Source organism: Desmodus rotundus, chromosome X (genome assembly GCF_022682495.2).
Source record: "Desmodus rotundus isolate HL8 chromosome X, HLdesRot8A.1, whole genome shotgun sequence".
NCBI classification, from domain to species: Eukaryota; Metazoa; Chordata; class Mammalia; order Chiroptera; family Phyllostomidae; genus Desmodus; species Desmodus rotundus.
Window position 1 is genome coordinate 97,076,966 of NC_071400.1, and position 16,162 is coordinate 97,093,127.

The window sequence follows — 16,162 nt, forward strand, 5'->3', positions numbered from 1 at the left end:
AATTAGTTATTTTATAAACTGCAGTCATTTTTACCAAGTGGAAAAGTACTGTAATTGAAAAAATCATGTCATGGAAATGGATATTTCTGAACAGCCTAGAGGAATTCAACCAAATGAAAAATATCAGTATCACCTATGTAGAAAATGCTGTTATGCGATATCTCACTTAGGTAGAAATTCCAACTATCTGAAAACCATCAGAAAATAAGAAAATAAATGTGGCCAAAAGTACAATTGCTGAGACCTACAATTATATTGAAATTTTCCATTTTGCACGAAGAAGACTCAGTACAATGAGAGCATATCTCTCTTTATATAATATTTGATGACATATGACTCTGAGTAGTTTATATGCATTAATTAATTGAATCACTGTCTACCTTTTGAGGTGGATACTTATGCTTATTTTGCAGATGAAGAAATATAATTCTGGATTTGATTCTAATAGCTTGATTATCCTGTTTTCAAGCACCCAGGGAGGTAGAAGCAATAAATTAGGCTGGGGGTTGGACTCAGTTATGAGGCTGACACATCGATGACAGCAACAAGATGGTACAGAAGTCTTTTGAAAATAGATACAAAGCAAAATCCCACCCAAGAGCAAAGCACCAAGAAAATTAACCCCTCACCTTGATTCTCTCAAATCACGCTGGAAATTCAGGACACGATTTATAAGACATAGGAGTGATAAATGGGGTATTTATATGGATGTTATAGTTTTAAACTAAAAAACCCTGGAAAACAAACTAAAAAGCCTTATACTTAATATATAATGTGGCAAGAGCATAAAGTAAATATAGAGAAAGATTGTACTAGTGAGAACATTTTCAGTGGCAAGAGAGAGGAACCTAGATAAAACCAGATTAAGCAAGTCACTCCCTACAAAAAAATTCCATTTATATACTGGGAGTCTGAGTATTATATGTAGATTCAGGCATAGCTGGATTCAGGGTTCCAATGATGCCATGTGTGTGTGACTCTGTGTAGTGAGTTTACTCTCGGACCAGATCTCTTCATGTGGCTGCAAAACACAGTGACAGCTCCACTTCGGCATCACCTCTGAGATGATTACCCCAAATGAAGACAGAGTGAGCCACCGTTCGTTCTGCAATGAGAGAATGAATGCGGACGATGAACACCAGTGGCCATAAATAATGCTCGCATAGGAAGGGCAGTGTTTCACACATTCCGTGCCCCTGAAGGAAGTGCATAATACCTCTTATGAAGTATTTTGCCCCCCAAATCAAACCTGAATCAGAGGAAACTCTAGCTCTGACTATGTCTTCAAAGGAAATGAAAGGGAGAAAGGAACATACAAATGACACCGTGAGTGTCCAAATCCAAACGATGGGGAAATCTATAGCGGGAAATCAGTGCTCTTTCTTCATGAAACCAATTACAAGGAAAAACACAGAGAGGGGAAACACACACCGTAAGAGACTTAGAGGCACATAGACCTAACGGTTTGTGACTCTTATGCAAATGTTAACTAGAAACTTAATGATATTAAGGAACTATTGTTGAAATTTCTAATGCGTGTTAGTGATAATATTTGTTTTAAGAGGCCTAATTTTTTTTAGAGTAGGGTGTCTCAACCTCTGCGCTACTGACATTTTGGGCCAGATAACTCTTTTTTATGCAATGACCCTATAATCCCACTTCTAGGACATGATCCTAAGAAAATCAGAAATGTGAACTAAGACCTACATACAGTTGTTTATAATAGGATCATTTATAATGCAAAACAAGTGCATGTGTGTTGAAGGACCTATATATCATTCAGAGGGAAATATGTGAGTCGTGGCACATTCATACAATCAAGTATTTTGCATGCATTTTAAATGACATTTACAGCATAGTATTGAGTAAAAGTAGTAGCATTCTCACTCTCTCTCCCCTTCCCTCCCTCCCTCCATATATACAGGGATGGGTAAAAGTAGGTTTACAGTTGTGTGTATGTGAAACACTATTTATTCTTGTATTATTTATTAATTATTGTATTATGTATTTGTAATACAACTGTAAACCTACTTTTGCTCACTCCTGTATATATGGAGAAAAAGTATGGATAGAAACAAACCAAAATTTTAGGAGCAATTATTTCCACATCATGTATTTTTCAAAGTATATTATGTTTGATTATATGTTACATTTTTCTACATTTTATAGATTTTCTTTAATAAGTATGTTTTAATTATGATCAGTAAACAAGAAATATCTATTTTAAATACCGATAAAGAGCTAAAAATCTTATAAATGCATGATTAAATAATTCTGAATAATAAGAGAATGTTTTTCATATGGAGGTGTGGAAGTATATAATATCACATGAAAAAGATTTTTATCAGGAATGTTTAACATAAAAGTATCCTGGTGCTTACAGTGCTAAGCTGTAGGTACCTAGGGATATAGCAGGGGATAAGTAAGCGTGCGTGAGCACTGTTAAGTTACTATTGCTCTGCATGTTGCAGCTCAGTGTGGCCTTCTGTTCTGTTTCTGTTTTGATTTATTCCAGAGTGTCAAGCCATTAAACCAGACTTGATATTGTTTGCTTATTTGCAGGCCTCCAGACAGTGGGGATATTCCGAGTCGGAAGCTCCAAAAAGAGAGTGAGACAAGTAAGTGCAAACTAAAGATTATATTTTATGTTTCACTTGAATTTCAATGGAATTACCTTGTTCTAAGATCAAGTTTATGCAAATTCATTTCTGAATATCTTTTCTGTACCTTCCTGACAATTATAGTATAATTGACTCCCAAGAGGTAAAAGGCAACAACTCAGAAGTTCAGAAATGTTCTGATTGAGTTAGGATCAAACACTTGAAAGCAAAACGTCCAGATGTGTGCTTGGCATGTACACCCAAACAGAACTAACTTATAAATACCTTATTGAAGCTGTAAAAGCAGGAGATTCAGAGATACCTAATCAGCAAGTGATAAGAATAGAAAACAATTATATAGCACCCATTTTTACTAAAATGCAATATGAATAATGCCATTAACATTTGTATAATGTTTATAACTTTACTTTCTCAAAAATAAATAATTCTCCTGAAGTTTTCATGAAGTCATTGATCCCCAATTCATTTTTCACGTAGGGACTGTATTGGGCAGCATTCTTGCAACTGAAGTTTGATGTTAGAGCTCCAGGAATAGGTTCCTGTGACCAGGCACGTATCTGTGTTTATGATGGCTTCATAAAAGGCAAACCATCCTTCGAGAAAAGGATTCATTTGTTGGCTAAAAGAAAATTAAAATGTTATTTTGTTTTTGTTGGTTCCAACAGAAAGAAATGAGGAACTTAACAACTTAAAAATGAAGGTACCTGGAGAATATAGTGGGGAATAAATAAGCATAAATCAAAATAATGTTTAGTTGGATGAAGCTGAAGAAATATTTGTTCGTCTTATTGAAACTAACTGAAATAAATCCCTCCTCATCTATATTTTTGTCAAGAGAAGAGGGGCTTTCAAAAGAAGTGTGTTTTCAATTAGGTTTGTTGGTTGGTTCTTATTTTTCGTAGTCACACAAGATGCTATTGAACTCCATTTTACCACAGGACTCGCAGAAAGGAAGATACCATAGCAGCATTTCTTAGGCCTATGCAGAATTGCAGAATATTGTCTCAAACATTTCATTGAATCCACCTACCAGTTATGAGGTTAGCCCCTGTCAACCACTTTTGAAGACTGGAGAGATTAAGAAATTTAAGTCAACATCACACAATTTAGCCAGTGTTAAATTCAAGATCACGCAACTTAGACCAAGCTCTTTCCATTGTCCGTTCTGTGTACATGTGCGCATGCTCAGAAAAGAAACTTGGTGTGTTTGAATGATCACAAGTAGGAGTGGCACCACTGGAAGCCTTCTTTCTGCCTGTCTGATGCCCACTAATATGAAGTTGCCCGGAACCAATGAGCAATTCAGGACAGTAATGGGCATTTTCATCAGATGGATAGGTGGCATCTGGAATTACTCCTCAGTTATATCTGGATCCAGCAAAGGAAAACCTTTGCATGGAGATTATCTTTAAAAAATATAATTAGTGGTTATTTAAACTTAGCTTTCAAGAATGAAAGATGCTCTCACTCACTATTTTACCTTGTTATATCCCTTCTTAGTATCCTATACTTTAAAAAATTTTAATCTTTACTGTATTCTTTCCATTACTTTTTAGTCCCTTTATGCCCCCACCCCTAGCAATCCCCACACTGTTGTCCAGGTCCATGAGTCCTTTTTCCTCTTTGCTCAAACCCTCTACCCCCTAACCCACCCCCCATTAGCTGTCATCTGTTCTACATCTATGAATCTCTCTATTTTCCTCGTTTTTCAGTTTGTCCATTAGAGTCCATGTATGAGTGAAATCACATGTTATTTGTCTTTCCTTGACTGGTTGATTTCACTTAGCACAGCGGTGTCAAACTCATTTTCACTGGGGGCCACATCAGCCTCGCGGTTGCCTTCAAAGAGGTGAAACAATTTTAGGACTGTATAAATGTAACTACTCCTTAACTGTTAAGGAGTTGAAATTATATTCAGCCCTTTGAAGGCAACTGCAAGGCTGATGTGGCCCCCGATGAAAATGAGTTTGACACCCCTGACTTAGCATAATGTTCTCTAGGTCTGTCCATGCTGTTGCAAAGGGTAAAATTTTCTTCTTTTTTATGGCTGAGTAGCATTCCGCTGTTAAAATGTCCCATAGTTGTTTTATCGACTCACCAATTGGTGGGCACTTGGGCTGCTTTCATATCTTGGTGATTGTAAATAACGCTGCAATGAACGTAGGGGTGCTTGTGTTCTTTCGAATTAGTGTTTTGGGTTCCTCAGAACAGTTGTTACAATATTAACAGTTAATTAATCATTTTTAAGGTTACCTGTTTACCAGCCTGAGAGCTGGGGGAGGGTAAGGGCTTTGTCTCTTCATTCACTACCACTTTCTGAGGGACTGATACCCAGGAAGTATACAGTACATCTTTGTTGAATGAGTGGATGAATGAATGATTGAACACATGAACTCTTACAGAAGTTTATTGCGTAGAATAGATTCGTGAAATCACATAATTATTTCCACAGCAGAGAACAATATATGAGAAGTTGAGGTGTCAGTGAAGAAAGTAGGGTGCAGAGTTATGACTCCCTTCTTCTTGCTATTGTGTCTTCTGCTGCTGTAAATAGTAATAAACTTAGCATAATGATTTAAGGCAGGGAATCCTTCTGGGAACTCTTCATAAGGCTACTTGATAAATATAAGGCAGCTTTTTAGTTATTATCATCTTTCAAGACTTAGTTACAAATGGCTCATCAGGGTTTTAAATTTCATTGTTTGCAGAAAAATCACTTAACTTTCTTGTCGTGCATTTCTGTAAAATGTCAAAATTCCAACATGGTAAGATTGCTGACATGCAAAACTGCTATGTAATGGATTAATTCTTCCCTCCCACATTTATAATTGACCTAACCCGTTAGCTGTTCCTCCCAACTTCTGGATGTCATTATTGAACCCTTCTGCTTGCATCATTAACAGTAAACCCACATACTTTTATTTAATAATGCATTTATATATATATATGTATATATATATATATATATATATATATATATATTCATGGCTGAGTTGCACAGACTCTGTATATCAAGGTGACATGTTATTACATCTCCTCCTTGGGTCTGTGCAAACTTAATACCAGATGCTGTAAGTCACAATACTTCTTTTGCTTGGCTCTGAGCATAGACATATGGTGTGACAAGACTGCCATTTGAACTGTTATTTTTCCAGTTACGTGAGGAATTTGACCGTGGGGTTGATGTCTCTCTGGAGGAAGAGCACAGTGTTCATGATGTGGCTGCCTTGTTGAAGGAGTTCCTGAGGGACATGCCGGACCCCCTTCTCACCAGGGAGCTGTACACAGCTTTCATCAATACTCTCTGTGAGTATGGTAGACATTGGCAGGAATGTGTCCGTGGACTACCAGGATGTCAACTCAGTCGTCCGCACACTTGTGCATGTGTTTCCCAATAACTTTTTAGTCCTTATTTATTGGTCCTTGATAAGTGGGTTACTTGGGGAATTTTCTGAGATTTACCTTGGAGAGAGTTAGCAAGAAGAAAGTTGCAATAGAACAAATAGAAGTAGCCAAGAAGCATTTGGGATGCTTTCAAATCACCCTGGGATAGCAGAAAGTGCTATATATTGATACTCTGAAGTAACAGCAAGAGTTCACGTTGAGTCTGTGCCTAAAAATGAGTTTACATTTGTTGTATGAGGAAGGAGTGAGAAAGGGACCCAGAGTGAGTAATGGGGGTGGGCAACATTCCAGGGGAGCAGGATGGCATAGCCCAGTGTTTTCCCATCTAAGGGAAATTAAGTTACCTTTCTAACCTAGGTTATAATGCTTATTCTAGATGTTACATTTCTTCAGGTCTAATTTATCTTTATATCCTTCATAGAACCTTGCTGGTAAACTGCTCAGTCAATGGGAGAGTTAGGGAAGAAATGAAATGTGACTTGATAATCCCCTTCTGACAAAAGTTGAGAGGAGGCCTCTCCTCTGAGTCTAAATAGTGCAGGTTCCCCCACTTTACTCACTTAGAGCACTTCTTTTTGCCTTACTTAGTGCTGGAGCCAGAGGAACAGCTGGGCACCTTGCAGCTCCTCATCTACCTTCTACCTCCCTGCAACTGCGACACACTCCACCGCCTCCTACAGTTTCTCTCCATTGTGGCCAGGCACGCCAATGACAACATCAGCAAGGACGGGCAGGAGGTATGCACCCCTCTGCTGCCATAGACACTGTGACTCTTCCCTTTTCTTGTTTAAAAGGGCAAGCCATCAGTTTGGTTCAAAACTTTCACCCAGTGGAAATACACCTTCACTTTCCCCACCTGCCTATGTAGGAAGAACTAATGCAGGGTTTTCTCTCGAAGAACAGTTCCTAAGAGTGCATAGGCCATTAACCTCCTGTGTTTCAAGGATGCTTCTTAATGAAGCAGTCATTTTTCAAGATGATGCTTTACTTCAAGATCTTGAATTTCCATTTGTGCAAAGAAGACAAACAATGAACTATAGAGATGCTTAAATCATGAAAAAATGGAGTAATGAAGATGAGGGGAGGTTTCTGTCCTTGTAAGTAATTTGATCTGCTTCTTTAAATTGGAGCTGAAATGGGAGGTCACCTCTTTTTTCTTCCAGTTTGCTCCTGGAGCTCCCATCTGCCCTATAGCTAGAAGGCTAGTATCTTCCTTTTGAGAGGCCCTTTCTCTCCTTAAACCCTCCCCCAAAACAGAGACTGGCTCAATGCAATGGAAGGCCAGTCCTGCTTCCAAACCAGGTGTAGAAGGAACTAGAAAGTACACTCTGCTCACCATTGCCACATATCTCAATGCCACATGGTGTCACAGGCCCTTTTGAGATATTCTTGTTGGACCTGGTCTTCCACTCAGGTCTCCCTCATCTGAGGTCTTGGGATCCAGTTTGCTTTGGTCACATTCATATGTTTTAAGCTATTCTTAGGTTTGAGCCTTGGACAAAGGAGATGTTTGCCTCAATTTTAGGTGACATTTTACCAAGCAACCTATTTAATCTTCACCTTAACAAGAGACTTGTTTCCCTTTTAGATACCATGCAGTCACGTTTGTCCTTGCCCTTGGATTCCCCAGGAGAACTCAGCCCCTTCCACATGCTCACACACATTATCAATCAACAAGGGGCCCAAGGCACTCCACACTTCGCCACAGAAGTCAGCTGCATCATGGATTCCATTCTGTGTTTGCCAAATTTCTTTCCCAAAATCGTAGTCATATATAATTTTTTCACTGTAATCCAGAAAGGCAGTTCTGCATTTCTTATTCTCATCCCCCATTTAGGTATGAGAATGGAACTTTCCTGAGTTAGCCATTTATCTGTATAGTAGTTATAATTAGTGAAACCTCTGCTGTTTTCAGGTTTCATAATATGGTACAGACACCTTGTTTCAGCAGACACAGCTCTTTGATGGATACACTATAATTCTCATAATTGTTAAGTAGTTGTATCACCCATCTTGGCGTCATCCCTTATCGACTATAGATATAACAGAAGCTGCAGAAGCATCTGCCTAATCACTGGGTAAAGGCAGAGCACTGTCTATGTTCCTAGGCGTGTCAGTGCTTCTCTGACGTCTCGTAAGTGCTATGTAAGAGGGAGAAAGTCGGGTCCCAGGGGATTAAGAAGGAATTGGGGAGAGCAAAAAGTCCAATTGAACTCACTCTTGCTTTTTTTAGAATCATTTTCAGACACTCTTTTAGTCCAAATGCTGAACAAGACTCCATTGCCTATGCTAAAGGGAAGAAAATATTCTTGGATAGGTACGAGTGAAACTTAGCGTGCTGAAATGTTAGCTACCAATAACGTGTCTCTTACCATGTGCTAGCTATGTGCTGGGGGTTTTATACATTATAGTGAACCCTCCATTACATGTTGGAGATATCATTGACCCCACGTTTCAGAGGTGAAAACTGAGGGTTCAAGGCATTAAGTACCTTTCCCAGTGTCCCACAGGGAGCACCCACAAGTTATGCATTTCTGCATTTCACACTCTGGAGAGGCACCGTGTACCTCATTGTCACTATAGATTTGCAAAAGGCAGTAAAATATCTTGAGGAAGGGACTCCTTTTTCTGATTCACAGAAAGTTGTCATGTTGGATAGTAGGGGTTGGGTTGGTCCCATAATTAGTAAAGGCCCAGCTGTGCCTCAGTCCAAACCAATCTAACTTGATAAAAACAGAAATATAGAATAGGAAGTAAAAAAAGACCTACTAGTCTAGTTCAGGGATTGACAACCTCCATGTGAATAGCATTTCGAACTACGTAATTCTTTGTAGTGGGAACTGCCCTATGCGTTATGGGATGCTTAGCATCATCCCTTGCCTCTACTCACTTGATGCAAGAAGCAGCTCCTTCCCACCCCCACCCTAATTGCCACAACCAAAAGTGTCTCTAGACCTTGCCGAGTGTCCTGTGGGGTGGGGGAAGGGGCAAAACACCCGTGGCTGAGAGCACTTAGCAGCTGTATAGATCACTGGCCATATGTTCTTGCAGAAATCTACTAACTTTCCTAAACCTGAGTTGACTTATCTGAATTTTGGGAACACAAATTCTTCAGCTGGCACTGCACAATGCTTTAGAAGACTAATTGCTATAAGGAACATGAAAATACCCTAGTAACAGCAAAGTTGTACAGGGAAATGAGAGATTCCAGGGTTTCTACACAGTCTTGGCCTAAACCTTGAATCAAAATGACAGATTAGTGATGAAAAATTAAAGCTGCAGGGGAAATGTGAGGAGAGCCTTGCTTCTTTGAAACGGTTGTAAGTCACAGGAAAGCAAGTAGCCCACGCAGCCACCTTAGATTGGATAAAGGCTGCAGAGTGGGAAAGTACTGGTGAGGTATAAGGGGCAATTGGACTATGTTCAGAGAGGAATGAATGCCTTTGTAAGTGGGTAGGTGATTGATTCTTTTAAGGGCTGAAAGAATCTTTGGAATCTTAATTCCACTAAGGTAGTATAATCCATGTTACAGATTGGTTAGACACAGGGACAGAGTGAATTAGGAAGCTTTTGTTTGAGTAGCAATAGGGAAAACAGCAATTTCCATTATAAGCGTTTTCATATAAGAATGGTCTTGATATTTGAACCATGTACATCCTGGGCACCTACCCTGAGTTCCTCTAAACCAGAGAGTGTTGTTGAGAAATTTTCTAATTGTCATTCCTGAGATGCTGTGGCATCTGGGAGGTGGAGACCGTGAGCACACGGGGCAAATACAGAACTAGGGAGTGCAGTGCGGAGTCACTGCAGAAGTTCGGAGACGACATGATGAACATGGGCCATAAAGGTTAGGAATGGCTTCATGGATGGGGATTGAACTTAAATTACGCCTCAAAGCGTGTGTAGGAACTGAGCAAAGGCTGTGTAGGGATTGAATAAACAACGCATAAGCACTGCGTAGAGATGGGAGTTAGCTAAAAACCCCTTCTGGTAGAAGTTAAGAGTAGAGGGCGAGGAACAAGACAAGTTCTTTGTTTATTATTTTTGTTCAGTTGGTTTGGCACAAGCAGGTAGAGGATACAGAATAAGTAGACTGGACTGAGGCAAAAATTAAATTGTAAAATATGGTAAAGAAACAAAACAATTTTGGCTTTTTGTCTTACCTGTTTGTTAGTTTGTGTTAGATGTTTTAACTATTTGTTATGTAGTTGTTACAGATTGGAACATAGAAGAAAACTGAACCAGAGAGTCAAAAAGCTCGGAGCTCACAGAGGCTCTGCCAGCACCTTGCTACATGACCTTGTATTTATAGAATAGAGGAAGAGGAAGAAAAACAGAGTTGGGGTGGGGAGTAGGTTTGAGCTTCCTCCTTTATAAAATGAACATAATATTTCCTTTCTAATTGGTGCTTAAAATTCAATGCATCTTTAACCAATGAGATCTTAAAGATGTCTAAAAGAAGGGCATGAGAAAAATTGTTGACTTATCAATGAGTGCTTTTCTTGGGAAAAATAGTGGTATTTTATCAAATTGTGTTGTTTTTCTATCTTGTGTTTGTTTGTTTTATTCCATTTTGTCTAGTTTGCTATTTGCTTTGCTCCTTAGGGGAAAAATAAATTCCCAAAGTATGAAAGATTTCATTTCTTCTAGAAAAAGTATTGCAGGAACATACTTAAAACCTCTAGAGCCATAGTTTTTCAGTTGTCCAAGAACGCTCTGGCATTGCATGGAAAATGTGGTATGACTGTACACTCTTTTGGTGAGGGAGTTCGAGGCTGGCCTTTAGTTTTCAAAGAATCTGTGAAGCAAAAAAAAGAAGTTACAAACTGCCAAAGTAGAACCAGGATTACCGACCTTTGAGGAGGTACATGCCTCCAGGAAGTGGGAGGTTGGCTTTGGAACTGTAACAGGGTCAGTGAGTGCTTGCTCTCCTCACCCTGGTCCTGGCCCTGCCTTGAAGCCAGTGTTCCATTTCACCACGGAAAGACGGTCTGCCATTCAAGTATGAGCAGTGGGAGTTACAGGGTAGTGATAAAGAACATGCGTGTACCTAGAGCCAAGCCACCAGCTTTGCTTCTCAGCCCCACCACCTCCTAGCTGTGGGCTCTAGGTATCACTTCCTTCTCTGTAAAAAAGGGCAGAAGCAGCAGCTCTTTCACGAGCTTCTAGTGAGAATATTTGAAACAGCTTAATGAAAGCCCCCTAGCCCAGGGACTATACATGCTAAACTTTTAATAAAGATGAAATATTCATATTAGGATTAGAAATGATCTAGGATGCTTATTTAGTAGAGATAAAAGTTTTCCTTGAATTGACTGACTAATAAGGAAATAATGAACCGGCCCCAAGTGCACATTATTAATATACATAGACATAGCCATATATGTACTGAATCATGGGGAGCGAGGGTAGAAGCTATCATGAACCAGTCTCCAATTAAAAAAACCAATAAAATAAAAACAAAACAAAACCGTGTTAACACACCACAGCAGCACGGTCTGCAGCTGGAATCTATGTACAATTTTACAGACAGATTGTATTGCATTCCCAGAATAACAACAGGAGAAGGAGAGCGGAAACAGAGTTCTGGATTGTCCTTGTACTAAACATTCTTTTAAAAGAAAACAAAATCTGGGAGGCATCTAGACGACGGCCATTGCGAACTAGGACGAGGGCTCCCATCAGCCAGTGAATCGGCTAGGACCTTGATCTTGGACTTCCCAGCCTCCAGAACTGTAACAAATAAATGTCTGTGGTTTAAGACAAAAAGAATCTTCTATTTGTTAATATTTTAAAAATGAGAAAGCTCTGATATTACTTTAATAGGGGACGGGAAAGCACTTCAAATGCTTCAGCGTTCTAGAGGGATGAATTGGAAAATGGCACATCTTTCATTTTATGCATTTGCAGGAAGAGAAATGAAAAATAAAAGCAGTGCTCGCTTCGGCAGCACATGTACTGAAATTGGAACGATACAGAGAAGATTAGCGTGGCCTCTGTGCAAGGATGACACGCAAATTTGTGAAGCGTTCCATATTTTTAAAATTTGGGGAAAAAAAAAGAAAAATAAAGTGAAAACTTATCAGGTTTTATATCAATGAAATAAAACAAAGAAAAAAATAACTGAACAGTCTTACATAATGGGCAGTTTCTTGAAAATTCCCAGTGTTTATTGCGTAAAATCACTTTACTTGATGGCAAACCTGGAAACAGCCTCACCGTCTAAAAATAATGCCTGCCTTGTGCCACCCTGGGACTGCAGGGCTGCTGCCACCACTTCAGTGCTCCACAGGGCTGGCATGAGACTCAGGAGGCTTTGCCTTGGCTGTGAATCAGGACTCTTGAATTCTGTGCTGTGCGCCCAGGTGCTTCTCAAAGACTGTGGACATAGATCCCCACCGAGCAACCACAGTTCCCATACTTATCCAGGAATTCTAGGTTTTCAATATCAACAAGAGAAATTTTAAAAATTGCCTAGACCAGTGGCTTTCAACAGGGAACATTTTTGCCCCACAAGGGACATGGGCAATGACTCTTTCTTACCTCGGCCTTTCCTGCCTTTCCTTCAGAACCCTCTGCCACACTGTGGTTCCTGATGTGTATTAGGGTATTTTACATGTTTCTGTCTTTGCATATGGTGTTCTCACCACTGTTAAATTGCCTTCTGTCCCAGCTCCTCTGCTTTTCAGCCTAGCAAACTCTATTCTTTCTTTAAGTTTTTGTGCAAATATTGCCACCACTTTGGAGTATCTCTGGGGCCTCCAGAGTTGATAGCTTCATACTTTGTACTCATTTCTTGTAATTGATAAGTTTCTTCACCCTCTACAATGTGAACCCTTAAAATAAGGACTGTGTGGTGATCATTGTTGGAAAAATTTTATATAACAAAAATTCATAAAAAATGCCTAGCTTATGGTATGTGCTGAGTGGATGGATTAATGGAGATATGGATTGATGGATGAAGGGATAGATGAAGGGATGGATGATGGGATGGATGGATAAATGGATGGATGGACATCAATATTTGTAATGAGCAGACAGGATAGAAATTTTATGTAGTACCATTTTCACAATAAATAACTTAGAGTGGTAAAATTTTATTCAATGGCCACTGCACTATGAGCTTCAATCCAAGATATAAAGCAAAAGAAAAATAGTGGTACCCCTCAGGGATTCTACCTGAAACTATGTAGTCTTTGCAGAAGAAAAGGGAAAGGAAAAGGTTCCATTGATTGTTGAACCACTTGGCATTTTGAAAGGCAAAAATAACAGTTTTTGTATTTTCTGTTCCTATAGGTCACTGGGAACAAAATGACATCTCTAAACTTGGCCACCATATTTGGACCCAACCTGCTGCACAAGCAGAAGTCATCAGACAAAGAATTCTCGGTCCAGAGTTCTGCCCGGGCTGAGGAAAGTACAGCCATCATTGCTGTGGTTCAGAAAATGATCGAAAACTATGAAGCCCTATTCATGGTAGGTGGCCCCTCTTTGGCAGGGTATCTTAGTAAACTGCCTACTGATTGCCTTTTGGTGGCCTGATGAAACTCACTCACCAGGTCTACAGTGCTAGTCATTGAATTCATTGGAATCCATGCAGTTTTAATGGGAATAGAAATTTATAACCTATGATATCACTGTACTGTAATTCTTTTTTTTATTGTGGTTCAAGTACGGTTGTGTGCCTTTTCCCCCAATATCCCCTCCCACATCCCCTCTGGTCACTGTCAGTTTGTTCTTAATTTCCATATCTCTGGTTCTATTTTGCTCTCGTTTGTTTTGTTGATTATGTTCCACTTGTAGGTGAGATCATATGGTATTTGTCCCTCACCGCCTGGCTTATTTCACTTAGCATTATGTTCTCCAGTTCCATCCGCACTGTCACAAAGTGTAGGAGGTCCTTCTGCCATAGTTTTTGATCGATTCATTTACTGATGGGCACTTAAGTTGATTCTATGTTTAAAAAAAATATTCAAATTATAAATTTCAGTTTGTTGTACCCTAAACAATGGTCACGTTTTGGGGTCACTAAATTATTTATATACTAGTAATCCTTGCTCAAAATAGTAATAAAACCATTCCCTGTGGAATTATATGTGGTTCTCACGAATTTATATATTCATAACCATCCTCAGAGATGACAGCTTCTCCAATGTCAATATTGACATTTTACCTCCTTCATCAAGCTTCACCTATCTTTCCTGTGTCCTTCTCATGCCACTTGCCCATATCATTTCGCTGTCCCTTGAACCCCATTTCTGTTCTTATAGATGTTTATTTTAACATTGTACGACAGTCATTTATGAAATATTTCCCCCAGTAGATTATAAACACATTTAAAACATGGGCTGTGCCCTTGTTATCTCCTCTCTGTATCCTCTGTACACTTTTGGAAGGCCCTTCTCTGGCAGGCACTCAATAAATATTTTTTTGATTTGTATTGAATTACCAGTTCCTGTTTTCCTTCAAAAAACTGCATTGCTTGCTTCAACTTCCCTTGAAATATTAGAACGAATGCCAACTCTCTTCTATTTCTGTTTACCGCTTATATTGCTTGTCAAAATCTACAGGAATTTTCTCTGTTTCTTCTCCCAGTTTTGTTGTCAATGTGCCATCACTCACCGTAAATCTTACCTATTACACTAGAGCCTTTTCTGTTTCTACAACCACAATTCTTTATTTTTCAAATGCCTTGCATTAGATTTATTTCCATACTTCGTCTTATACCAATTATGTTTTGTAAATTTGAGAGCCAGCGATTTAAAATCTTTGCCCTCTGTGTCTTATATCTATGATTGTGGTCAAGTAAGTCAATACTCAATAAGCATCCTTTTCAGTTTATGAAATGGAAAAAATAAAAATATGACCTATTTCTCAGGGTGGTTCCCAGAATCATTTAATATGTGAAAGTATTCTGCAAACTATAAAATTGTATGCAAATGTTAATTACTAATTATATTAGTTGAGCAACATGAACTGGCTCAGATCTTAGTTCACAACAGACATAAATATCTTGTTGACATACAGTTTAATCAGATGATCGGTTGACAACCTTACAGGTCGGGATTTAGGGACACAGTTCCTTGCATCTTGAGACTCTGCAATCCTCCAGGATTTATGAGCCAAACCTAGAAGGGACATCCATCATGCTCGTTACAATGCCATTGGCCAGAACTGAGCCAGAAGACATATTTAACTGCAGGGAAGGCTGGGACAGGTATGCCTGCTGGATGCCCAGGAAGAACTGAAAACGGATGGAGCAAAGTCAAAATTGCACTGAGATATAACAGTGTCTTGCTCCTCTTTGAGCCCCTGAAACACTGTTCCTGTGTTGCATGCAGTAAGCTCTCAAAAAATGTGGAATTTGTCATTAACTCTATATAAATTTCACACGTCAGCCAAAATCCTCATAATTAATTACATGTTTGGATGAATCAAATGACTGAACTTTTCAACATTTTCATCAAGTTTTAAGTCACATATCATTTTGCCAAGTAGTCTTGGCATTACTTCATACTCTCTGGATTTTTTTTAAATAAAATAATACCTCTCATCAATCTTAATTCTGTTCTCTAAATTCTGTATTCTAAGAAAAGTTCTTTATATGCAGCCACAAACCATCAGGCATTTCTTTTCACCTCTAACACTAAAAAAAATCTCTTCCTGGCTTCCTTTAAAGTACAGTTGCCACCACGTTAATTGTGCCATCCCTCCCCTTCCCATTTCCTGCCACCTGGGCTACTAACAACAGCAAAAAACCATCAGTTTTCCACCTTTCCCATTTTCCAGATCTGATCTTTGTTTGCCACTCTCTATAGAAATTGATGTCAAGACTCTCTTGGGTTATAGCTCATATCCTGGTTCCCCAGTTGTGATCTTTATTTCTCAGTGAGGCCTTGCCTGGCCACGTTGTCTAAAATACAGCCCCGCCGCCGCCATGCACACAGTTCCGCACTTGCTGTTCCCTCTCCCTGCTTTTCCTCCTTAGCACTCACCATTACTAATATAAGGTTTTACTAATTTCTCTTGTTTGTTGAGTGTTTTCCCCACAACAATATAAGCTCCATGACAGGATGAATTTTTGTCCTTTCCATCTATTTCCTTTACTGCATTATGTCTGTGCCTGGCATATGGTA

At 39.2% G+C, this 16,162-nt stretch overlaps 1 protein-coding gene and 1 non-coding gene across 7 annotated transcripts in view; both read left to right on the forward strand.

Moving 5' to 3' along the window:
• ARHGAP6 (Rho GTPase activating protein 6) overlaps window positions 1-16,162 on the forward strand; it is a 441,720-nt gene that overhangs the window by 394,929 nt on the left and 30,629 nt on the right. For all 6 annotated transcript variants that reach the window (XM_024569866.3, XM_045203283.2, XM_045203284.2 and 3 more), the window contains exons 6-9: window positions 2,563-2,618; window positions 5,777-5,927; window positions 6,615-6,763; window positions 13,323-13,502. In XM_024569866.3, coding sequence (XP_024425634.2) covers window positions 2,563-2,618; window positions 5,777-5,927; window positions 6,615-6,763; window positions 13,323-13,502 — 536 coding nt within the window. The remainder of the gene's footprint in view (window positions 1-2,562; window positions 2,619-5,776; window positions 5,928-6,614; window positions 6,764-13,322; window positions 13,503-16,162) is intronic.
• LOC112313414 (U6 spliceosomal RNA) lies at window positions 11,961-12,067 on the forward strand. The gene has a single exon (XR_002975688.1). It is a non-coding gene; the product is annotated as a U6 spliceosomal RNA (small nuclear RNA).